This window comes from Microtus oregoni, unplaced genomic scaffold, assembly GCF_018167655.1.
Source record: "Microtus oregoni isolate MIOR12 unplaced genomic scaffold, Mior012 000014F_ref0000157, whole genome shotgun sequence".
In the NCBI taxonomy this organism is placed as follows: domain Eukaryota; kingdom Metazoa; phylum Chordata; class Mammalia; order Rodentia; family Cricetidae; genus Microtus; species Microtus oregoni.
The window spans coordinates 3,975,095-4,001,196 of record NW_024543073.1 but is presented as its reverse complement, the minus strand read 5'-3'; the positions used below and the strand labels follow the sequence as shown (position 1 = coordinate 4,001,196).

The window sequence follows — 26,102 nt, the reverse complement described above, 5'->3', positions numbered from 1 at the left end:
AAGTGCACTTGGCTCGCCCAGTGCGGCCGTAGGCCTGAGGTATGGCTCCTTTTCATGGCTTTGCTCTTGGTTGTGCTTCATTTGAGCACAGGTTTGCCTACTGTTTAGCACCTGCCTTCACCCGTGTAGCTTCTTTTGGAAAGCTCGTGCCCGTTATTAGCTCTAGTGAGTTGCAGGTGCCGAGCGTAGCCAAGGCTGCCAGTTTTATGTTGACTTAACCCTCAGTGTCTCGCTACATCAGCTCTAATCCTTTAAGACAGAAATTGTTGGATTTTCTGTGCGTGGTCACCACTATCTGTCGTGCATAATGTGTTGGTATTTATCATTACTGGTGTTCTTTAATATGGGTATTAGTATAGATGATGTTTTATGAGGGTTCTATGGCTTTTTAATGCTATTTTGGCATAATGGAATAGGAGTTAGAATAAGCTGATACACCGTGCTGGCCTCAATAACAGAAGACATGACAGTTTTCAGATTTACTCCACAAATTCTGGAATTCCAGCATTTTCCCTCCCAATGCATGGTCCCCTAATGCATTTATTTGCTCGGGAACCAAATATAGTGGTGCCGCGCCACCTTGTGGCCAGTTGGTGATGCTGCAGTCTCCACATTTGCCTCTACTAGAAGCTAAACCAGCAAGGATAAAGGTCCCAACTACTTAGGTTTCATCTAGAAACACAGTGGATCAAATCCTACAAACTAGCCAAGGAGTAGATTTCACTCCTAATCTATATTGAAATTTATACAAAAACCTTCACTTCGGAGTATTTGTTTAAATCCCATATCCACTACAGTTCCTAGAGACACAGCCTGCCTTCTAATGTGCTATCTGTGGGTAGAAGTCCTTCCTGCTTTCCAAAGGGTCATTGTTTTCCTAAAGGGAAATGCTTGTCTTACCTGTCTATTGGTTTGATTTTTCTTAGAGGAATATATACAAATCCTTCCACCAACTACATGTGTGCTCTTCCACGCAGAGGACTCGGGATGGGTGTAAGCATTTAGGCTGGGCTTCCTGTCTCCGCAGGAGAGCGGGAGATCTTCTAGTTCTCCAAGTGATTGACTCTGAGGAGGGCACCCAGTATTTGAGGGATAAATAGACCAAAGGAGATAAAGCCGGAGATTGGGAGCCATTGGGTGAAGTCTGAAGTGGGCCGAGAGCAACAGGAAAGGGGACAGCAAAGACAAGAGGCAGCGTGACTGACAGACCAAGGGTCCTGGGAAAAAGGAAAGGCAACCACTGTGCAAATAAGATGCAGCCCATTTCTGAAGCTCTGAACACATCTAAACAGCTCTCTCATGGCTGGTAAGGAGGCCCCAGGCTCTGGGTCCAGGAAATCCAGCCTCCTCCCCAGGGCAGCACCCAGGGAGATCTTGACATCAGGGACCCATGCCAGGCCCAACAAGGCTGTCTATGAGAGCTCAAGAAAAAAGCCGACAGCGAAGACCACAGTATGCAGCCTGGGCAGGTGTCTTCACTCAACCACACTGGAAAACAGGAGCTGGGAAACAGTCTGCATCCTTTCAGGGAAATTACAATTACACACCCAAGAGGAGACAAGAAAATGTATTCCTAGTAACAACTGGTCCACACCCTCCTGAGTTCAACCCTTTCTAGTCAGAGACCCATCCTGAAGTGAAAGAAAGAAAGGGAGAGAGAGAGAGAGAGAGAGAGAAAGAAAGAAAGAAAAAAAAGGTGCAAAGCCATACTTAGGAAAAGTTGGGGCTTTGGAGGACTTGGTGCAGCCTCTTAGACACTCTTCCTTGGGGTGACAACAAGAACCACCACCGTTGTTCACAGAACACCCGGTGCGTGCTAGACCCCACACAGTCCTGTCAGCACTGGATTAAATCTCTCAGACATGAGGGTGATGTTCTTTCCCCCCCTCTTCAGGTTACAGCAAATGGGGCTTAGGAAGTCATCAAGCCATGGGTGAGAGGCAGCAACTTTGAGGCTCAAAAATGAGTGAAATCACAACCTTCTTGCTCCAAATAACTGTGTTCTGCCTTAAACACTGGGGAGCACCCGTCCAGAACCAGGACTGGTAAAAATAACCTCTGAGAAGGCACTGTGTGGTGCGCTCAGCTGAGTCTGGCAGGCCTGCCCAGCTTCTCTAGAGCAGGGTTGTGATGCTGACTGGCGCTGACCGTCCCATGGGGGTGGTCTCAGCAGTGGCTGAACATTGGCAGTGTGGACGTCCATCCCATCGCCTAGATGGACATGTTCAGAGGAGCACCGCTTACCCTCAGGGTCTTCCGTGGATAGGGCAGGAGCTTCCCCTGTTCAGGGGTCTCCCCATCCTATCAGGTTTCTCTTGGTCCCTTACCATTTCCACCTGGGAGTGGGTCCTTAAGTCACCACACCTGGATGTATCTCATTTATGTCTGGGGAACTCTGATACCTCCCGTCTCTGTCCTCACTTCTGTACAAAAGTAACATTCTGATTTGTGATAGTCCTCTGGGGAGTGACAGTGGCCAGGTGAGCAAGGGGGGGGGGGGTAGGAGATGGTTAGTTGTGGAATTGTCTAAAGTGACAGACTCATTGAACCCCAGTTCACCAGACTTCCTGGGCTCGTGGGAGTGCCTGCTTTCATGTCACTTTTAACACCTAGCGGACCCCTGGCTCCATTTGGAAAACTGGCCAGATCCTGTCAGCCTAGACGCTCCCTTCCTGCTTCTACACCTGATGCTGCTTTAGCTGACCCATGTCTTCCGCCTAGAACTACCTGCCTTCAAGGGAAGAGCAATCTCACCTTTGTGTCATGTGCCATGTCTAAGTGACGGTGGTCCCCAAAGTGATTCCTGGATAAGCGCTAGTTGGGTGTGTCCATTTTAACACACAGCATCCATCTGTACATCTGGCATGAGGGGGATCTAAGGCTATTGAGTTCTTCAGGAACCTACAAAGCAATATACTTAACCTTAAATAAAGAGCTATTGCCAGCAAGCCAAGAAAAAAATTGTGAAATTGAAATAAAAGAATATCTCATTAAATGTGTAATAAAACATGTCAGCATCATTCTCTTGGAATTTATAAAAATGTTATTCATTTGTAGAACACTTACAAATGTGGCTAGAATTGATGCCTATTTTAATTGGCAGGACTCCTGAGCCAGTTTGGTGGATATATATATATATATATATAATCACAGGATGTGGGACGCAAACATCAGAGGATGGCAAGAACTCACCATGGCGAGTTCAGCAGCATATTATCTCCAAAATAAAAAATGTTAAAGTGATTCCTAAGAAGTCATAAAAACTTCCAACCCTTCCTAGTTAGAGACCCACCCAATACTTTCAAAAGAAATGACACATTAGAACCTTTAACAAGTGTTATCTGTCTTTCTTGGTTAGAACTTGGATGGTCCTAGTTATGATATTAGAAGATGTAATACATTTCTTAATACACTAAAGTTCTGAGAATATTGCAAGTAGGAACAATTTCTTACAAATAGTTTAAGTGCTAGGATCATCACTATCACTTCAGATGAATTTTATTTACATTAAAAAACAGCTCATAAAAAATCAAAGGTAAAATGGAAAATTGATCTCAGTAATTTTACGAGAAGATCCTTGTTTTAAAATATAACACATAAAAGTATATGCTCTACGATGTTCATAGCAGCATTGTTTGTGATAGCCAGAACCTGGAAACAACCTAGATGCCCTTCAATGGAAGAATGGATGAAGAAAGTATGGAATATATACATATTAGAGTACTACTCAGCAGTAAGAAACAAGGACTTCTTGAATTTTGCATACAAATGGATGGAAATAGAAAACACTATCCTGAGTGAGGTAAGCCAGACCCAAAAAGAGGAACATGGGATGTACTCACTCATATTTGGTTTCTAGCCATAAACCAAGGGCATTGAGCCTATAATTAGTGATCCTAGAGAAGCTAAATAAGGAGAACCCAAAGAAAAACATATAGGCATCCTCCTGAATATTAACCTTCAGCAAGCGATGAAAGGAGACAGAGACAGAGACCCACATTGGAGCACAGGACTGAAATCTCAAGGTCCAAATCAGGAGCAGAAGGAGAGAGAGCACGAGCAAGGAACTCAGGACCGCGAGGGGTGCACCCACACACTGAGACAATGGGGATGTTCTACTGGGAACTCACCAAGACCAGCTGGCCTGGGTCTGGAAAAGCCTGGGATAAAACCGGACTCTCTGAACATAGCGGACAATGAGGACTACTGAGAACTCAAGAACAATGGCAATGGATTTTTGATCCTACTGCACGCACTGGCTTTGTGGGAGCCTAGGCAGTTTGGATGCTCAACTTACTAGACCTGGATGGAGGTGGGGGTTCCTTAGACTTCCCACAGGACAGGGAACCCTGATTGCTTTTCGGTCTGAGGGGGGGGGGACTTAATTGGGGGAGGGGGAGGGAAATGGGAGGCGGTGGTGGGGAAGAGACAGAAATCTTTAATAATTAAATAAATTAAAAAAAGAAAAAGAAAGAATGCTAAAAAACAAAACAAACAAAAAAAACAAAAAAAACAAAATATAACACATATATTTACTCTTTTTATTAATACATGTTGTTCATTGACTAAGAAAAAAAGTCATAGCTGAAAGATACATAGTTAACATGAAGTGAGTTAAGTGTTTCATTTTTTTGAGACAGGCTGTCCTGGAACTCACTATGTAGACCAGACTGACCTCAAACTCACAGAGACCTCCCTGCCTCTGCCTCCTAAGTGCTGGGATTAAAGGCGTGCCTCACCAAGCCCAGTGAACTCAGAATTGATAGTATGTGGACCCCTGGGGTGCAGGACAGCTCTCCCACCTTTAAAACATGCTAAGCCAGATCCACCCACTGTCACTGATCAGCAGGCTATAACTCAATCATTCAAAACCCTGATGGACAGGCCAGCAGCCAATCGGAATTCACTGCATTCTCCAGTGGGTTATTTATTTTTTTATTTATTTTTTATTTTTATTTTTATTTATTTATTTTTGGTTTTTCGAGGAGGGCCGTTCATGGGACCTCTGAGAAGATGGTTGCTCGAGGACAACGATAGATGCTGCCGGCCAACCGATGACTTGTCCTGTTGTTATCCATCGCGGGTGGCTTCCTTGTGCTACTGTGCCCCTACGGAGAAAGGTCATCTTAGGGGACGAGACAAGGCAAACCTTCAACTCGGGCCCCAAGTTCACTGTCTCGCTGGTGAGAACAAGTTAAAATGGGTGTCGGCCCCACAGTGAAGCAATCTTCCCGCTGTGAGGAAGGCACGCCGTGTCTCTGAGACTGACTCTCTATGACATGACTACATGTTTTATGAACTTTCCTAGGGAGTCTATTTATAGTCACCCCAAAGAGAGAGGGCAGTGAGAGATCAAAGAAACGATCCCACCCCAGTCCAGTGTGAAGAAGTGATGGGTTTGTGACTCACAGCAGCATGGGGAGGAGTTCCTTACAGAAGCACAGGCAGCAGCAATTCTGCCAGTTCCCCCCCTTCTCAGCAGTTGTGCGGGTCACGTGTGGGTAACCCCAGTGCTCTGATTGCAAGAGCCCACAGCTCCTTGCCCCATGGGGCCAACCATTTCCCTAGCCAAGGGTTTTGCCTAAGCTGACAGTACCAAACGTGGTACCTCTTGAGGGTGGGTTTCAATTTCATCTGAAAGTGGCTGGTTGCGCCTGTGCTAGTCACGTCATGATTATAGCTATGGGCACATTTTGCCTCGCATGCTGACAGAGTACCATGCTTTGCCTCAGCCAGGTAGGACCATCGGCAGCCATTGCTCTCCAGAAGCCTGCGGCTCATCTTCCATCACTGCTAATGGCAGCCAAGGGTGTGTGTGGTAGTGGGGGTGCAGTCCAAAAGGTTCGGGGCTGATGCCACAGGCCTGTCTCTCCAGTGGTTACACCTAGCCGAAACAAGGACCCTAAGCAGAAGGAACAATCTCTGCCTCAAAACGCTTCTCTTCAGTGAGAAATGAACACACTTGCCCACCCCTGAGTCGCGTTTCGTTCTTTATATTGCTCTATCTCCACATCCGTCCGGCGCCCACTGTTCTTAATGCTCTAGAAGCCAAGGCATACTTGGCCCCGGATCCACCCAAGTCCAAATATTCTGTACCCTGTAAGAGACCAACAGGTCCACAATGCAGTATGAGGTCACCAGTCATCCTGCCTGGTCTTCACCTGTAGGCAGCCTTGGCCATCCTCTAGGGAAGCTGCTAGAACCATTCCAAGCCCATGAGGTCTCCCTTCCTCCAAAACAGTGGAACCCCTCCCACCCTTCGATGGCCTGTGTAGCCGTAGCTGTCAATCCCGAGGGAACACAGAATCACTTTTGTGATTTTTACCCTGAGGACTCCAGCTTGACGCAAATCTTGCCACGTGTGCCTCCGGGTGACCCTGACAGGCTCCCGTATTACCGTTTCTCATTCCGCATTGGTTGTTCTAGCACAGTGCTTCTCAACCTTCCTAACACTGGGACCCTTTAAGACAGTTCCTCATGCTGCGGTGCCCTCCGACCATAAAATGATTTTCATTGCGATTCCATAACTGTAGTTTTACTATTGGTATGAATCATGATGTAAATAAATATCAGATATGCAGGATAGCTGATGTGTGACTGACTCTTGTGATGGGGTCGTGACCCCGCGACCCACAGCTTGAGAACTGTTGCAAGTCCCTTCTAAGCTTGCTGTTTGCCTGCTAGTCTAAGCCACTCTGGACCCTCCAACACTTGTAAAACTCATGAACCGCCATGGGGCTAAGCCAAACCACAAAGCCTACACCATTTCTGAGATCAGCTATGAACTTGGCTACAGGTTGTGTGCATCTGAGGCTTCATCAGGGTGTGGGACTTCAGTGCCCAAACACCAGTGTCCTAGGCATAGGAGAAGGTGTGAAAGCTATCGATTCGGTCCCCTCTGATCCTGACCCCTCCCAGTTCCACAGAGGCACAGACTTAGACCTACAAAAGCTGAGTGTGACGTAGCCGCAGCTCCCAGCCTTTGGCTAGCTTGTGGCTGATGACCGCCCTCAGGAGAAGCAGCCCCCCCCACCCACCCAGAGAGGAAAGAAAAGAAGTTGGCCAGGGGAGTAGAAGCCGGGACTATCCAGGAAGGCTTTGTGACTTGCATTATAAAGAGTGTTACTGGCAGAGATTGAGTCAGATAATTCTGTGTCATTGAGCCCATAATGAAATGGTAGCATGGCCTGGGATTGTAATGACCAAAGAGTGTAAATGTCCCCAGGCCAGGGTTCTCCCAACTCTCACTCCCTTCCCTCTGTCCCTTTCTGAGGTCTGGTCCCAAATTTACGTACTGCACTCCAAATTAAACACGCACAAGCTGCTGGGCCCACAAGTCTGCCTTTCTTCCCACACACCAAGTTAGCCACGTCTTGCCTGACCTTAAGCATCCATAGTGCTATGTGGCAATGGGCCTCATACCATAGACCTTGCTCAAGGGACTGTCCTGGGCTCATCCCCTCAGTTTTCCCAGCCAAGACCTTCAGGGGGTTCCAGAGAACACTCATGAGGCACACATCCCTGTCTTCTAGTTCATGTAGAAGTTTTTTATATTGGGTTTTGTTGTCGTTGCTGTTTCTGGTTTTAATTTGGATTGGGGAGGATGCTGACGCTCTCTATTCTAGAAAAGGGGAGGGAAATATCGTAGGCCTGAGAGCAATTGCCTTTGGGTGGAGCCTGCCGCCTGATGATGAAAGGATGTTCCCTGGAGCTAACCCATAAGATGCCCTGACTCCATCAGCTAGGAGGCTGTTGCCAGGCTTGTGCAGAAACCAACAGACAGCAAGTTGTCATTTTTCCTGGAACTCCTATTGATTTCCTGGAGGGCAGCACAGCCTGGTGGGTAAACATATCTGGGGAGGGGGGAGGGACTGGGCAGACCCCTTAGTACATGTTGATAACACACTAAAAATGGACAGCCTAGTGTCTAAGTAAACTGTTGGTTGTGGAAAGGCCAGCTACACTACTCTAGGTGCGCTCCGGCCTCACTGCTGCAGGTGTGCTCTGGCCGCTCTACTGTGGGTGTGCTCTTTAGAGCTGCTGTGAAGCACAGAGACCACGGATGTCCCCATGTCTAGCTGTGGTTATTGGGTTGGCTGGTTGGATAGCTGCACGGATGGATGGATGGACAGACAGACGTACAGACAGATGGATCGATGGACGGATGGATCATCGGTGGGTTTTTGTTGTTTTGAGATAGGGTCCACGACATACTCTAGGCTGGCTTCCAATGCTCCTTTCCTACCTGTTCCCCGTGTACTAATGCTGGGATTACTGGTGTACACAGCTACACCCGAACCACTTCTGGTCTCAGCCCTCCTAGGGCTCTGAACATTTCGTTAGTTGCTGTCCCGTGGGCCGTCTGGGATTCTGAACTGAGATGGAAGTGCTTAGCCCCGCCCTTCCCGTGCCCCTCCCACACTCCTCTATTTCTCGGAGCCTGCCTGCAGATGGCGACGCGCACGTGTTTGCTCTGTGCCCCCCCCCCCCCAAAGAAAGATTTGCTATCTCTGCAAAGCCGAATGGCAGAGGTGCAGCTGGGCCCGTGGCCTGATGGGCGCTAGGGAGTGTCAGAGGCCCAGTTCTAGGTGCTAGGCAGGGTGTCAACAATAAGATGAATTCCAAGCCTCAAACTGCCTGCAGCCCCACCAGGTTGAGAGGCATGACTGCGGGAAAGCAGAGAAACACAGCCCTGATGACTTAGTAGAGGGAGGAAGAGGCCACAGCCACAGGAGGAGTGTTGAGGACCAGCCTCGACTGGATCCACAAGTTCCAGGGTAGCAGAATGAAGATTAGAATTATTAAAAGTGAGCAGAGATAAGAGAGAAATAAGAGACAGAACACAGAACAGCATTGGGAGGGAAATTCAGTGAACACTGAGCTGCCCCTTTATTTTCCATGTCTTTTCATACCCCACTCCAAAATGGGAGGGGGAGCAACAGACTTCATTACAGAGTATCTCTGGCCTTTGGTCAAGTTGGAGCTGATACACCTCTGCACTCAAAATACTACTTAGCCACTCGAGGTCAGGACCTCCTGTTTTGTAGCCACTTGTCAACAACTTTGAAAGAGCAAAACAAACTCGCACTCTCTGACCTCTGGTAAAGGTGGAACCGACTCACATCTGTGGGCCCTGGCAGAGGGGGGCACGTTCTAGGAGCTAGGAAGGGTTAGCATGCTTCTCTGGTATGTGGCGCGGCTTTGACTTGGGCCCAGAGAGACCCGGTTGGACTTCCAACTGATACGACTCAAATATAATTATGTTTGCTTAATTAAATTGATGATGATGATGATGTGCAATAGTAATGAAGGGGCTCAGATGACAGGAGACTTCATGGAAGACGGGATTCCTGGGAGGAGGAACAGAGACGTGACGACCTGGAGAATCCTGGTCACCTGGGGTTCATCCCTCCACCACCACACACCCTGATCTCTGTTCACTGTGGGCTGCCCTTGCCCTATGCCATCATGGCTGTCTTTCTGTGTAGACAAGACTGGCTTCAAACTTGCAGCAATCCTCCTGCCGCTGCCTCCCACTCTGCACCATCACACCTGGCCAGGTTAAAGGATTACAGAATGAAGGAGGTGAAACCTTAGAAGTATAGAAAATTACAAAGGCGGTCTTATGGCTTTATTACGCGGATGCTCAAATACAAACGTGTTGACAGTGAAGTACCTGGAATGTTCCCCCCGTAGCAGTCCGCATGTCTTCCTCCCCACTCTGCGTCCCAGAGTCATACATTACCCAGACACATAATAAATCTATGGAGAAGCAGACATGCCTAACCTCCAGGGATGCAGAATGATTTCTGCTGCAATCATCGGACTCTGTGACCTTTCTGGTTTCCGTATTTTTATTTTCGTTTCAAGTCTAGGCCTCAAGACAGTTCTCTCCCATCTTGCCCTATTCATAACAGTTGAGAAGGATAAAAGACCCCATGTCTACGAGTGAAGTTGGCAGTGTATGTATCCCACCTTCTCTGAAGAGCTCTGGAAGCCCCTGCTGACTCAGCTTTTGTCCCTCCTGAGTCCTTCTTCTAGATCCTTCTTGGCAGCTCAGGGGAGGTCCCTTGCCCAGGGCTCTGCACACAGAACTCAACACAGAGGGGCAGTTGTGACCTCTGGGCTCCTGTACCATGGGCTGGCGCTGTTTGTGATCATGTAAAACTCCCCACTGACCCCAGTGTGCAGAGGGAATGAGGACCTGTAGTGTCCTCTCTAGGCTCCACTCTCGCAGACCCCCACAATAAGAGGGCAAGACACCAACACCACATAACTGATTGTAGATAGGCCTTATTGTTATGGCTTAGATAAAACACTGCAGTGCCCGGAGGGATGCAGCAGCAGGCCACGAGGGCCAGCAGGTCCCAGGCAGGGAGCCACCGGCGGGTGAGAGACAGAGATAGATAGGTACGCCATGCAGAGAAAGTGGGTATTTATTTAGTGGGTTATGGAGGGGAAAGGAAAAGGGGGAAGGGGTGAAGGGGGAAGAGCAAAGAGAGGCAGAAAAAGAAAGAAATGGGAGGGGAGGAGAGGAGGAGAGGAGAAGAGAAGAGAAGCTACCTCTTTGGGAGAGAGATGGCAAAGAAGGAATCAAGCTGGATGGAGAGAAGATCCCCTTGCCTCGGGGTTAGGATGGGGAAGGATGGGGGAGGGAATGGGAGGGACTTGTCTCTTAAAGGGACAGGACAGACCATTACACTTATCATAGTTAACGTTCTCAAAAAAACAATTAACAAAAGCAAAATCAAGCTCACAGCAATGAAAGAGCAGGCTGTCAATGGAAAAGTAACCAGCTACCCCCCAGGCATCTCTGGTAACACCAAAAATCACTGTAGCCTTAAGAGGTCATATCAGGCAAGATGTGATCATAAAACCTTCAGCAAATTCAACTTTGTAAACAGCTCCAAGTAGACAGGACAAAAGTAAGAAAAGCTCCCCTGAACAAAGATGTTTATCGTAGTCACTCCCTGTACTATAAAGATGTTCAGCACAACCGTGTTGACTAAGGACTGTCTCAGAAGCCACAGCGTGTAAATACATGGACCTCTAGGGCGGCTGTTCTAAGCATTCCACCCCAGCATTGCTGGCATTTGGAGACCAGTTCCTTAGCTATGAGGATGAGGCTGGTCGTGCCCTGTGGGCAAGATTTCAGCCCTGCTGGCTGCTGCCCACTAGATGCCAGTAGCACCCCTCCCAGCCATGGCAGTCAAAGCATCTCCAGGCATGGCTCCTCTGACGTTGTAGGCGGGAGGGCAAACTCACCCTGACTGAGAACAACCAGTACAAACGACAAACAGATGACAAATAGATGCCAGCTCTCCACAGGGCTGGGTAGAGGACAGGAAGTGATAAGGGCTGGGCCCCCAGTGTGTGCCCTTCTACAGGAACCAAGTACTCAACTAGAAAACCAGAAAGGTATCCTGGTTTTGTTGTGGGTTGTGTGCCTACATATGTGTATGATGTGTGCCCACTCATGTGCCTAGAGGTCAGAGAGGGAGGCTGGGTGTCTTCCCTCATCACTCTCTGTCTTGTTCCCTTGAGACAGGGTCTGTCACTGAATGAGGAGCCAGGCTGGAGGCTAGCACACCCCAGGAATGCTCCTGTCTCCACCCTGCAGCCCTGATGTTATAAACATCTATGGTGACACCCAGATTTTTATGTGGGTCCTGGGGGTTTGTGCTCAGGTACTCACACTTGTTTGACAAACACAATTATCAGCTAAGCCACCTCCCAGTCCCTTGCTTTTTTTTTCTTTTTCCTTTTCAATTTAGCAGCTAGTTCAGAGTTAATGATGTCTGAGCCCTACACAGGAGCAGAAGTCCCCAGAGCTTTGGCAAAGGGGCAAATGGGAAACACCACAGGCTCTGCCATCCTAAGTCTCTGCCAGTTACTGAAGTTGCTTTTGGGCAGAAAGGGGAGCAGCCACAGATAATAGGCAAATGAGGCATGGTTAGCCCCTCCTCTAGTAAGCTTCATTTGCAAGCCCTGAAATTTTAATTTCAGGTTAGAATGTTAGGCATTTCCTTTGGATGGTCTGCTCTTGGGTGATGTTCAGGTAAATCTCAGTTTGTGGTTCTTCCTGCAACCAGGTATTGTTTCAGGGTAAACTACTGAGCCGCAGGCCTCCATTAAACTTAAGGATGGCTGAGTCCTACACTGGCAGGTGATAATGGTTGGAAGTAAAGAACTTCCTTTGGGTGGTCTGTTTCTATTTAGCTTATCATGGCTGGCTCCTACATTGGCTGGCTCATCCTTTTTCTTTGACAGAAAAGAGGGAAAACACAGATGGCCTTCTTTACCCAGGGAGGCAACCCCCTGGATGCTAATAGTGGACGCCTATGGTGAGTGGATTCAGGAAAGGAATCCATCATGGCCTCTGAGCCTGCATCCTGTGATTCCGCCTGGAGAATGCAGTGTGGAAACTGTCCCTAGAGCTGCCTCTGCTGGGACCACCCCATAGCCCACCTGGGACAACACAGGGCCAAGAGCAACGAAGGTAAATCTGGGGTGTGGCACAGGGAGGCCGAGAGGAAGAGAAAGAACTGAAAAGAAGTGGAGGTAGCACCTGAAAAGAGGGGAACGCAGACCAAAGGCAAACCAGGGAGGCTGAAGTGAAACAGAAGGGGGCAGGACAGCTGGTGCAAAAGACAACCCAGGATGCTGCTGGCATCTGTGATGCCAGGGTAGCAGAGGTAGGCAGGGGGCATTGTGTGTGTGTGTGTGTGTGTGTGTGTGTGTGTGTGTGTGTGTGTGTACGCATGTGTGCATGTATTCTTCCACCTCTCTTTTTCTCTCTCTCCACTGTTCATGGGCTTCAGATTCAAAAGCATCATCATGCCTTTTTTTCCGTGACCCCCTTGAGACTCCACCAGCTCCACTAACCTCCCACAATCCCCCAGCTAGAGGCTGAAGGGTCAGAGAGAAGAGGTATAGGAGTGCCCTTGATTATCCCTCCCCAGGTCAAGCTGGAAGGCTGAGTTGAGCCTCCCGGGGGAGAGGCTCTGAGGAGCTGTGCTGAGCTACACAGCAGGAAGGGAACCAGTTCAGAGTGGCCTAGGATCAAATGTCCCTTTGGTTAAATCACTTCCTAGGCTTGAGGGCAAGACAAGGGATAGGAGGGTGATCTCCAAAGTGAGAGTCGGGTCCCCTCAGGTCCCTCCCTGGTTCCCTATAAACCTTCACTAGGGACAAAGGAAGGGGCTGGGGAAGACTGCAGCCACTGAGGCACGTTTTTTAAATGGCCTATGGAGGGAGGGAGGCTTCGGGAAGCAGCCTCAACTTCCTGTGCCCACAGTAAGATTGCAGCCAAGTGACTGAGGACCCAAAAGGACAAATGCGTGCATCCACTGATCAAACTATGTCTGGGCAAACACACGACTCTAGAAGACTTCAAATGCAGCCCTGCAGACGCCAGGCTCTTGAACATCCTCAGAATCCGTCCCAGGGAGGACTGGGGAGGTCAAGTCTTGACAGCAACATTGGTCTGTCATTATCTCGAAACGTCAGGGTCTTAGGCTAGAGATGAATTCTGCTGAGAGGAAAGGAAGGCGATGCATTTGCACAACTGAATGGTGGCTTGTGAAATGTATGTCTGTAACCCAAGCACCGCCTACTCAAACTCTCCTAGCTTCCTGGCTGCACATCACCTCCTGTCACTCAGCCACTGTCCCGCCCACTGTGATCTCATCAGGTTCCCAGGGACCGGCCCACTACTGTGCACAGCTGCACAGTTCCCCAGGCCCAAGCATATAACAACCCCCCCCCCCCACACACACACACACACTCCCTCTGGTCACGAGCTCTGTGTTTGACTATAGCAAAGGGGCAGAGGTCTCAGGACACAGCAGTAAAGTTGCTGAGCACTGTGTGCTCCCAGGCCCTGATTGTATGTGGCTGGGAGAGACCTTTTCCGGTCTGCTCAGTAAGCATTCCGGGGCTCCATGCCAGCGTGAGGGGCAGTGTCTCTGAACAACAGCCACTGCAATGTTTGGTGCCTTCTTCTCTACTACCAGATATGGCGCAAGCCAGAAGAGCAGCGCGAGCTGAGAAATGGCCAACAGCGTGGGCATACCTGCTGCCTAGCCCACGATCCAGGCCAGTGTCTTTCTGGAGCGTCTCCCATTTCCTGATTTAGTAGCTCTCAGTGTGTAATAAACCTGGGGCAGATGGGATGTGGAGAACACTTTTGCCTAACATAAACAAGACCCCGCTGGGTTCAACCCCGAGTGTTGCAAAAATAAAAAACTAAATATAAATTGGTGGTGAAGAGTCCCAGGAAGGGCATGAGGAAGACCCTTGAGATGGAGCAAGGGCTAAGGAGCCTGGCAAACCATTAGGAAGCCACTCCACTTCCTGGCCTCTGCACCAAAGAGAGAAATCTTGTTCAGGAACAGGGTGAGGAAGGGTTGAGATCAGATTCCCACAGGAATCGAGTACCAACCAAACAACCATCCTGGAGCCCTGAGGGCAGCTTCAGCAATGGCCGGGGTAACTTCATCCTTTAGGATCTGAAACTGGGTCCTTCTCTGGAAGTCATCGTCTCAAAGGGGCTGGGTGAGATACTCGGAAGAAAGTGACTTGATTTTCCTTGTAAAGCACTTCGTTCTTCCTAGAACAAGTTGACATCTGTGTCACCATGTTCCAAGAGACTTAGCAGCAAAACGAATGGGGAGGGGCCAAAGAAGACTTCTGGAAGTCTTGGTGTCTTTGCTAGGGAAGGGACCCACGCAGTCTGCGAGGGCTCACTCCACAGCGGCGCTTAGATTTCTCTCTTGATGTGCTCTGGGATATTTCCATGCACAAGAAACTCTCTGGTGGTCACTGAATTTTTCAGATACGGATTCGGAGGTCGCTCCTCACTGAGAGGCTCTGGTCCTGGACTCTGACCGGAAGACAGAAGTTGCTCATTGAATTCTGTGTATGTCTCTTCTGTCGTTCCCAAACACTGGTTATGGGTGTCTCCAGGAATAACCTCGGTTGCAGGGGGCCTCTTAAAGCTTCCCCCCGGGGGACAGTCAGGCCTCGACGGAGAGGTCACATATTCATTCGCCTCTCCTCCCAGAATGCTCTCCTGACCTTTCCTAGCTTCCTCTGCAGAAAGGACTTCCAGAAAGTTTTCAAAGTTTACCACCAACTTGTCAATGAGGTCAGCGGGGATAGAGCATGGTTTTAGGATCCTGTCTTCTGTGCTCCCAGGGTTGTCAGACTCCTTAGGACTGGACTTCCTCTACAGAAAGAAAAGGGGGCAGACACCCCGGGAGTCATGTGAGGAGTACAAATGGCAGAGCTGAATCATTAGATTTGGGACACAGACTCCCTGCCCCCATGTACAGCCCCTCACATCTCTCACTGGTCCAGATGGTGACCCGCCACTTCCTCAGGAGCTGAGGAGCAGCACCCCACGGCCCACACTCCCTCTAGAGAGTTCAAATCTCTCTTCTACAGCATATCTGCAAAGCTCCAGGTGAGATGAAAACCCTTAGGGAAAAACCATAAAGGTAGGCACCACCAGGAAATCTAAGGCCACCTGACAACAGGGCAGGGCTCTGCCATTTTTGTCTTCTGCTGGCCCATGCCTGGCAGGCAGATGAGAATTAACCAGTGCATGCTGTAGAGGCCTGACCTGCACACTCTGCAGAGTACATTTCATTGACTTAATAAACAGGAGAACAAAGAGGCCAACATAAAACACAAGAAAAGGAGGGAACAGAAACAGTTCATTACAAAAATGCTCCTTTAGAAAAATAAATTCTGAATTGAAAAAAAAAGACTAACATTTTAAATTCTTGCATCAAGGAAAACCTATGAAAGGGCATTCAATAATAAGGATTTAAGAGCTATGGTTCACTGAGCTGATTTACTCTTAAGGGGGAAATCATAACTTAGGCATTTTTCAAGTTTCCTATTTAAAAACATACTTAAAAGGAGGATTTCTACTTGGAAAAATATATCAGGAAACGCTACTGCCAATTAAATAATTTTTGACTCTCTCTCCATTGAAAAGATGCCCTTGGGTTACCATTTTCCCCAGCATCCTATGTCTCTGAATGGCCTCCAGATTAATTTGCTCTTGATTGCTTTTTAAATGACCACAGAGTTGACAGTCAGGCCTCTTGCTCCCCATCACAGAGCCAAGTCTGTTAACACAGTCCCTTCTCTGTGGCATCCTTCAGGATTGGTTTTATGTTGGGAACACCTCAGGCCCTGGCGATGCTCTTTCCTCTAGCCCCGAGGGCAGGGCGAAAGTCAAGGCTGGAAGGCTGATTCCAGCTTCCCTTTCAGCTGTTTCCTGGGTCTTTCAGACTTCAGTTCTTTCTTGATGAACCCTGAGGAAAGCCTCTCCCATGCCCATCCACCCACTCCACCTCCCCCAGCCAGCCTACAGTTTCCTAGACAAAACCCAGTAGAGTGTACCTTGAAATCATCTCCGATCCATGTGGCTAAACTACTTTCAGCAGGGTTGGGAACATCAGGACAACACAGACGAGTCAACCAGCTATTAAAAGATGAGATTTTAGAAGAGGAGGTAAGCTCGAGGCGTGGTCCATGTGTAGTGCGTGGCTGAGCTAAGGGCAAGGCTTTCTAAAGGCAACTGTGTGACTCTCTGTTCAAGAAGAGCATTGTTATTTGAATTAGAATGTCCCCCACAGGCTCATATGTTCAAATACCTGGACCCCAGTTGGTAGAACTGTGACCTTGTAAGAGGAGGTGTGTCACTGAGGGCAGGCCTTGAGGTTTCAGAAGCCCACCCATCTCTGTCTCATATGGCTGTGTCTCGAGATGTGAGCACTCAGATCCTGCTCCAGAGCCCATTCGGCCTCCTGCCACGCTCCCTACTGTAACCATCATGGACTCTAACCCTCTGAAACTGGAAGTCTCAAATAAAAAGTTTATAAGCTGCCTTGGTACAGTGTCTTATCTTAGCAATAGAAAAGGAAAGACAGAAGGTAACTGCATAGCTCCCTATTCAATAAGTGTAAACTTCCACACTCTAGCCTGGCAGGAAATATGGAGCAGTTGTCTATGGGATACCACAGGAGATGCATGCTTCCCCCATGTAATTATGTCCTTACCTTCCTTTCTCCATCACCCCTGCATCCCTACCCTGGTCCTGATGATGGAAACTGAATTAAAGCCACTCTTGGCAGATATATTCTTGGGAGCAGTTAATATACTAACCACCCACGCTTCTACATAGTGGTCCCCAAAGCATGTTCCCAACTTCAGCACCAGTATCACCAAGTAATCAAAATCCAGATTCCTAATCTTATCCCAGAACTCTGAGTCAGACGCCCTTGGGGCAGGACCTGATTTTTTGACGTGTGCCAAGATTAAAGCTGGTTACTCAAGAGCACGGTGTACAAAAACCTGGGCTGTGACTTGGCTGCATCACACTGTTGGTAATTGACGTTGAAGTGTGTGCTTAATCACGAATGAATCACAGCTGCTGGGCAGAGGAAGCTCAAGGGCCAATGTAGAGCGCTCTACCAAGGAGAAACGGGGGCAGCATAAGGCTCACTGCAGGGAGTAATACAAGATGCTAAAGACAAATATTTCCCTCACACTGGCAAGAGCAAGCAGGACAAACGTGCCTGCAGCCAGCCTTCCAACTCCGCGCCACAAAGAACAGGTCTCTTTTCCCACCCAGCTGGCTAACGCCCCGATCCCAGGGCTCAGTCTCCTCGCCACGCCAGCGTCAGGTGATAAACAGACACTGACAGAAAGAGCCTATGGGGCAACTGGTACTCCTTGGTCTCAGAGGAATCTAGACTTGGTGTACAGACCTGTACAAATATGTCTTCTTGTTTGTTAGAGTTCTGATGAGTCCGAGGGTGTGGCCTTTAATCATTTCCACAAAGATGAGCCAAAGGAATGAATGAATTCCACCCCCTCAGGGAGGAAGCCCTCTGATACCAGGGCCACGGCACCTTCCACTGCTTTCTGCTGCTCATTTCATTTTATTTTAATTTTTTTAATGATTTTTTTAACTTTATTTTATGTGCATTGGTGTGAAGGTGTCAGATCTCGTGGAACTGCATTTTCAGACAGTTGTGAGCTGCCATGTGGGTGCTGGGAATTGAACCCGGGTCCTCTGGAAGAGCAGTCAATGCTCTTAACCGCTGAGCCATCTCTCCAGCCCCTCTGCTGTTCATTTTAAAGATAATCACTTTCCTTTTAGAAACTCACTTTGGCTTTTTGAGACCAGACGTCACCGTGAAGATGCTAAGGAGGAGAAGGCCTCCTCCAACCAGAGATGTCAGGAGGATAATTTCAAAGACACCTTTGCAACAAAGAGAACAAAATACCATTGTCAATATAGTTCCCCGATTCATTGACAAAAATCAAATAACTTTTTCTTTTAGCCTCAGCAACATCTCTCATTAATTTTCTTCTATTTGAATTCAATTTCTTTCTATTAAAACCATTGGAATTTGGGTTCCCCATCTAGCTGTCTTTCCCCCATGTGATATGACAGATATTGATAATTTTTCTTTTGTATTAGCATATATCACTTATACAGAACAATGGGCTTCATCATGACATCTTCAAACATTATACATTATATACTGATAGATGTGTTCACCAGGGTCATCTTCCAACTTCATTCATTCAGTCAGTACTTACTGAGCATAGCTATTGGCCAGACATCATTCTGAGAAATGAAAAAAATAAGAAAGCAAGAAATACCAGATCCTTTCTCACTGGTTCTTATATACTGGGGTAGAGAGACACACACAGTAAAACTCTGACACTTAATCTAACTATTGATTTGCCTGGATGGAGGGATGCCTACAGAACAGTAAAAGCGTGCTTCTGTGTCTCTGTGAGGGTGTGTTCAGAGGACTAAACTGGAGAGCAGCTTAGGGGAAGACCAACATTCAGGGACCCGAATAGGATAAAAGTGGAAAAAGAGAAAGCCAGTCAGCAAGCGCAAGTTCCCTTCTTCCTAAGCCTGAATGTTGATTGCTAGAGGCATTACCCATGGATTTCATACTTCAGCTTAGCCAGCATTTGGACATGGACTCATGCTAACAACTCTCCAGAGAGCTCCCAGGCCTCCAGCTTTAGACAGGGACTGTATCATTAACCCAGATCTTATTCTAAAACTGAGTGGCTCCCAGGGTCTCTGTTTTGACGGCATGCTGATGACCACTGTTGGAAAACCTAGACTCCACCTACATAAACCATATCTGTTTTGTTCTTCTACAGAATCTAAAACAGAATAAAGGGTAAGGTGGAGGGAGGTTAACAACTTAATTTTGCATTTATGTATCATTTATCTAATTTTTTAGATAGGGTCTGCCTCATTGTGTAGCCCACACTGGCCTGAACTCACCGTGTAGACTGATCTAGCCTCACACCTCCCATGTTCCTGCCTCTACCTCTTGCGTGCCGAGGCTGGCATATAGCACCATGGTTAGGTATGCTCACGAGAAAGAGCTGCCCTGCACCACTACAGAGAAAAGCCTCCAGGAGATGCATAAGCCTTGGAGAAGGAGCAAGTGAGAGAAACCAGAGGCAGGGAGTGAAAGGAGGCAGGGGCGGGAGTGACCGGTGGGTTTTCTACAGGGAATCTAGAACTTGAAACTGTGACCGCTGTGTCTGAGTGTCTTGTAGAGGGCTGAGAGACAGGTAAGAACACTAGCTGCTCTTGCAGAAGACCCAGGTCCAGCTCTCAACACCCACATGGCTGCTCACAACTGCCTATAACTCCAGTTCCGGGTGATGTGAACCCTCTTCTGTATGTGGTCCACGTAAGTTCACTCAGCTACACACATTTTTCAAAAGAAAAAAAAAAGGTGGGATGGACGGAAGTTGAGTGGTCTTAATCTAATCTACAAACCAAAGAGGGAAATCCTAGGCTCCGACACAGTATCTTGTTCTCAGCTTGATCCTGAGAGAAAATACCATGAGCTGCCCAACTTGTATCCAGTGCTCTGAAAACACAGCATGATTTTTTTTTAAAGAATTTTTCAAAGGCAGCATCAAAGAGAATGCCAAGATGACATTGCTAGTCCACGGAGGAAAACATGCTTTCTGTGCAAAGGCAGATGCTCTGCTCGGGGTTCCCAGAGGCACAGTCTGTTTTATTCTTTTGGAGTATGAATCACAAAAGGATTTTGAGATGCACGAGAAGACTCTTTGTTTGGCTTGTCCTAGTTATTGCAAAACCTAACAGTGTCACGTGTGTTTTGTTTTTCCAGTTTTCTGAAACAGGGTCCTCCTGTGTAGCCCCAGCCATCCTGGAACACGCTCTGCAGAGCAGACTTTTCCCTTCTTTTTCCTTCATCTAGAACACATCCACTGCCTTCCTACTACATATCTCCCTTAGCCAACAACCATATGAACCGCTACGTTTTACATGCTTGTTAATCTATCAAGGTCTTCTTGCTCTCCGTGTTTTCAATGTAAAAGCTGGTAAGCTGAACACACACACACACACACACACACACACACCTTTTTGCTCAAAACCCCACTGAGTCTCTTCCTGTTCACTGGTAACCTCTGATCGGCCAGTTTTTTCTTCCGAGGTTCTGTTGCACAACCCCTGACATTTAGGAACTAGCGAGTGAGAGGTGGGATGACAGCCTGCCCTGGAACTACTCATGGCTGAGGCTGAAGTTGATTGCTTTCCCAAAGGCTATTGGGGGGATGCCTATCAGGAAGGAGAAGCAAAGTGAGCAGTCTGTCTTACTCAGCCCTCAGTGCGCCTGCTCCTCTGCAGCTCCTTGGTGTTCATCTTTCAGGGAGGTGGCCGACCCAGAGAGAGCACAAGGCTTCATGCTCTGCTGCATTCTGCTGGCTTTCCAGCTCTTGCCAAATGGCATCTCCCACCCAATGGAAACTCCACGCGGGGGGCCTGAAGCTGGTACTCACTGATTGACGAGGTCCTGAAGTTTATTGTTTTCCCATTGGTCCCCCCAGCTCCAGTGTTGGCCATAACCCATACGGTATAAGAGGTCCTTCGTGTCAAAGACTCCAGGTCATACTGCAGGACTTGTGAGTTAACTGTCTTGGCTGGAGGGAGAGACAGAAGCTGAACAGTTCAGCAAGCCAAACTGAAAGTACGCATTAGTGCTGACCCTCAGAGCCCTGGCCTGAAATTCTAGCCAGCCCTCTCTCAACTTTTGCTTAATTCAAGTGCATCGAGATGGAACAAAGACCTAAATATAAGAGCTAAAAGTATAAAACTCTTCAAAAGCCAAAATAAATAAGTCACAACTTTGAATTGTGAATGGTTTTTTAAAATATGATACCCAAAGCATGAACAACTGTATAAAACAATAGTAATCTGAACTTCATTAAAATTAAAATGCCTTTGTCCATCAAAAGACAGTGTAAGACTAAAATAACTATCTACAAAATTAAGAAAATATTTGTAAGTTATATATTTAATAAGGAGCTTGTACCCACATTATAAAGAACTCATAACTCAAAACCACAAAGTCAACCCAATGTTAAAATGAATGAAGAAGTTAAGAGGATATTTCTTTGAAGAAGATGGACAAGCAGCCAATGCCTACACAGAGGGCTGCTCCATATCCGTAGTGACTAGAGAAAAATAGTTTTCTAAATGAGATATACACTGTAAGATTTATTTATCTTATCTTGCAGTGAACTCAGAGCCTCGTGCATGCTAGGTAAGTGCTTGAACTCTGCGCTGCCCCCTCAGCCCTGATTACATCTTTGAAATAATCTGGGCAGGAAATGAGTAGACAGTCTGGTAGTTTCCAGAGGCTGTGGGGGGGAGGGGAATGGGAGCCACTGATTAAAGAATACAGAGCTCTCATAGGGAGAAGAAACAGGGAAAGGTGACGGCTACACAATACGATAAAGGTTCTTAAGATCTAAAAATGTTTAGTGCTAATTTTTACATTATGGATACCCTACCATAACAAAATCAAATTTAACCTAAATGAGAATCCAAACATAGCCCAGAGTTTACGGTGCCAGGAGATACTGTGGACTTAAAATGAAGCACCCAGGGTAGTGGGCGGTAGAGCTCTGCAGCCAGGCAGTGCCACCAGACAAAGTCTGTCCCCCGCACATGAACCCACTCCTTAAGCTGGGCAGATTCCAATAGGGATAATGGTCATTGAGTCTAAGGGGGTGGGTCAAGCCATTCCGTGACTGAGCAGGAGAAATCACTTCAGCGCCCCCCATTCCTCTTTAGGGGGCTTGCCTACATTCTTCTTTAAACTCTTTCAACTAAGCCGGGCAGTGGTGGCGCACGCCTTTAATCCCAGCACTCGGGAGGCAGAGGCAGGCGGATCTCTGTGAGTTCGAGGCCAGCCTGGTCTACAAGAGCTAGTGCCAGGGCAGGAACTAAAAAGCTACAGAGAAACCCTGTCTCGAAAATCCAAAAAAAAACAAACAAACAAACAAAAAAAAAACAAAAAAAAACCTCTTTCAACTATTTCATGAGGTGGTGCTCTTGACTCTACATACAGAGAGGTACAAAGAGGCTAGGTATTTGTGTAAGGTACAGATCATAGCCCTGGAAGTCCCCCCCTGTGTCAGGTCTAAGTCACATCATCTGGGGAGAGGGGCCGATTGAGTTTGCTCAGCTTGAGAACACTTACAGAATTCTTTTTCACCTTCAGCTTGGCAAAATATGGTGTAGTTATTGATAAATCCCATTCTTCTATTCTTGGGAATCTCTTCCCACACGACTGTGGCTGTCTTCAGACCGATGTTCTCCACCCTGGTCCTAGGACCTTCGCATGGAGCTTCAGCGGACAGGGAGATGAAAAAAAAAAACACGAAGGTTGAATCCCACCCAGGAAGATCCGCCCCTACCCCAGAGTTGCTACCATTGTTCAAGTAAGACCTGAAATGCTGGGGGTGAAATAAGGTGGATGCATCAACTAGTTTGTACAGGTTGTTTGTTTTGTTTTCAGTCAGGCCTATCATATACGACCACAAGGAATTTCAAAGCACCAAGAAAATGTGCTTTCTTATAGGTCCCCCATTCCAATGATCACCCAGCTTTCATTTCTATATGTAAAGCACAGCTATGATCAGCTGAAGTCTAACCTCCCTGGCCGAACTGTATACACCAGGAGACAGTTGCCAGCGTTGAAGCTAGAAGATGCTAACTTTCAAAAAGATGAAATACAATCTGAATAATGTGCAGGAAAGCCCATGCTCCTGGAACAAGCTCTTGTAGACCAGGCTGGTCTCAAACTTACAGAAATCCACCTGTCTCTGCCTCCCGAGTGCTGGGATTAAAGGCGTGTGCCACCACCGCCCAGCACTTAAAAGATATCCCGGAGGCTGCAAGACATCAGCCCAGTGGCTAAAGCGTTTGCCATGCAATTCTGAGGTCCAGTTAAGCTGGCCATGGTGACCTGGCTTGTAATATCGGAGCTGAAGCGATAGAGACAGGCAGATCTCTGGGGATTGCTGGCAAACCAGCCTAGACTGATGGGGAAGCCCAAGTCCCAGGGAGAGAGTCTCAAAAAATCAAGAAGGTGGATGGCTCCCGAGAAATGACAAGCGAGATTTGACATCTGGCCTCCACACATGTGTACCAAAACACACACGGCCAGTATGCACACACTCACAGAGAATCACTTTCAGCAAGTATCCGATGAACGTGATGGGCTTCCTGGATCGATCTTCATTAATGTTAACTTTGGTTCCAGCGCTAGTTGCTGCTGTATTGTGCCGTCAGGCAAGGAGTTTCGCCTCTGTGAACCTCGATTTCCCCTTTGTAAAGTGGGAAGTGACCGGGTCTGTTGAACTCTTTATTTCTATCTGCCCACCTTTGAAATCTAGTCACTCTGTACCTGGGGCCCAGGTGTGCCCAACACGTTTGAAAGGGAAGATTAAGCTGTGATAGAATTGGACCTGATGACAACCCAGCATCTGAATTCACCAAAGTGGGCCCCCGCCAAGGTTGAGCTACACGTACCTCCTTCTTTGGCATAAGCTTGGATGGTGTATGGCTGGCCCACTTCTTGTCCCAGCACTGGATACACTGATATATTATAGCACAAGAAAGGCTTTAATTTATCTTGAGGTAAGAGGGGGATGGAGAGAGAGAGAAAAAACTGCATAAGTACACATAATAGAATAGAGGAAACGAAGGACTACACCCCGCAGAAGACATTCTGTTTCTAGGTAAGATGGTCTCTACCATCTCTTCTGTTCTAAAATGGTCTAACTCCCAGAACTAAACTGAGGACAGTTCTAATAAAATTTACAGCCCCATCTTGAACAGGGAGAGAAGCCAGTCCTTCCTCCTCCATTGCTGATTGTATCATATGATTTGGGCACATGCTGAATAAAATGTAACCCTTCTGACAACAGCATATATGAAAATACCCTGAATTCTAGCTCCTCTATCTGCCTGTGTTACTTTATATGGCTTTTGGTTTGTTTTTGGAGACAAAGTCTCATGATATAGCCCAGGATAGTCTTAAATTCAAGATCCTCCACTCTACCCAGCCTCCTCCAGAGAGCCGGGGCTATAAATACATGCCAACCATGCCTGGCTAGCGTGTTCTTAATATAGATGCCATGAAGTACCCGGACACAGCCAGAGTGCTGAGACATCCCAGGCGAAGCTAACTTAAGTCTTACATGGGGAATGGACTTTCTTGAAATAAAGTCTGTTTACTCTGTCTGTCACTGAGGAAGGGGCCTAACTCTTAAATGGGCCACTGAGGCAGAATGGAGCTCAGAGGTAGGACAAATGGTACCCAAAATCTGGTTTCACCCCAGGATAACTGGGACTCTCCTCAGGTAAAGGTGAAGATTGTGGGTTTTGGGGGCGGGGCAGGTGCACTATATTGTTGAGCTCACAGCGGCTGTGTTCACTGTGGACATGTTCAAACCAGTCAACATTCCAGCATGAAGTGGGCAGGAGCTCATGAGCCCCACTCCAGCTGAGGCACGATTATGGACAGTTGACGATGGATAGTGAGGGGAGAGTCATCTCTCTTAAGCGTGTGTACCCCACTCTGCGATAGTCAACCACTATCCAGTGGATGGCCACACACCTATGCCCATATGGGCAGCACTAATTAGATTCAGTGGGTCATTAAAAAATAAAAGGAAAAAAGGGAGGAACAGAAGGTTGTGAGGGGTATGGAGAAAATGGGAGAAGTCAGAGGGAGGAATTAGCATAGATATGGGCAAAATGCATTGTGTGTTCACATGAAATTATCAGAGTCAATTAAAATATTATTTTAAAAAGACTCCCTTTTCTATGTCAAATTATGATTAGCCCTGGCAGGGTATCTAGTAAGCACCATTATTCCCTGTGTCTCTATTGACATGTATGGAGAAGGTTGTGTTTACTTCCCCCACCTGGGGACAGGCTTTCTGTGCCAGCTTCACCCGGGACATATTGAGAACTGTGACAGTTTACTAAACTTCTCCAGGGCTGTCCCTCACGTTACAGCTTTAAAGAGAATTCAAAAGTTGATTTCAGTGAAACCGAATCCCACATCAAGGGAGCCTGCAGGGTCTGTGCCAGCTACCTTGCTCGATGGTCCAGTTTGTGACGTGAAACACGGACTCCCACGAAAGGGCAGAGAACTCCGACTCTGCCATTTCTGGGAGCCACTCCACCATCCAAGAGTCCACCTCGGGAATGGAGCTCTCCCACTCCACCACCAGCAGAGGCTCAGCAAGGCGGGCCTGCATATCTCTGATGCACTGGATGGCTGAAGAGAGAGGAAAGGACAAATTCCCAGCTGCCACACTCGGCCCAAATGTACCAGCCCCACAGGCATCCCTCACTGCCAGACTGCAAAATCTCCACTGTATCATCTCTTGCCACTTTATTCTCATCCTTTTCCCCTTTCTTTACCCAATATCTCTGATGATGAAATGACTTCTTAATCTGCTCTTACAGCCCCCCCTCCCAAACTGCTTTCCAGAAACAGACCTCACTAGTGAGCTAGAACCCGAAGGGACATATGTCCCATGCCTTCTCTGCCAGTCAAAACCTCTCCCAGCAGGAGTGGGAACCTAGTCTCATCTCTAAAAGCTCATGGGTTCCCAAACTGACTCTGGACTTGAGATTCCAATTGCTACTCCTGCACGAAAGCCAGGTAATCTGTCCACTTGGAAAGGTGGCTCTGGGA

The 26,102-nt window shown here is 47.6% G+C and overlaps 1 protein-coding gene across 1 annotated transcript in view; it reads right to left on the bottom strand.

Annotated features, from left to right (window-relative positions):
• Positions 1-14,690: 14,690 nt before the first annotated feature.
• Positions 14,691-26,102, bottom strand: part of Il31ra (interleukin 31 receptor A) — a 37,466-nt gene continuing 26,054 nt past the window's right edge. Inside the window, exons 9-15 of the mRNA XM_041663464.1 lie at positions 25,494-25,679; positions 23,921-24,022; positions 22,587-22,733; positions 20,881-21,021; positions 18,190-18,283; positions 16,417-16,498; positions 14,691-15,229 (exon numbers count right to left, since the gene is read on the bottom strand). Coding sequence (XP_041519398.1) covers positions 14,762-15,229; positions 16,417-16,498; positions 18,190-18,283; positions 20,881-21,021; positions 22,587-22,733; positions 23,921-24,022; positions 25,494-25,679 — 1,220 coding nt within the window. The 3' untranslated portion in view covers positions 14,691-14,761. The remainder of the gene's footprint in view (positions 15,230-16,416; positions 16,499-18,189; positions 18,284-20,880; positions 21,022-22,586; positions 22,734-23,920; positions 24,023-25,493; positions 25,680-26,102) is intronic.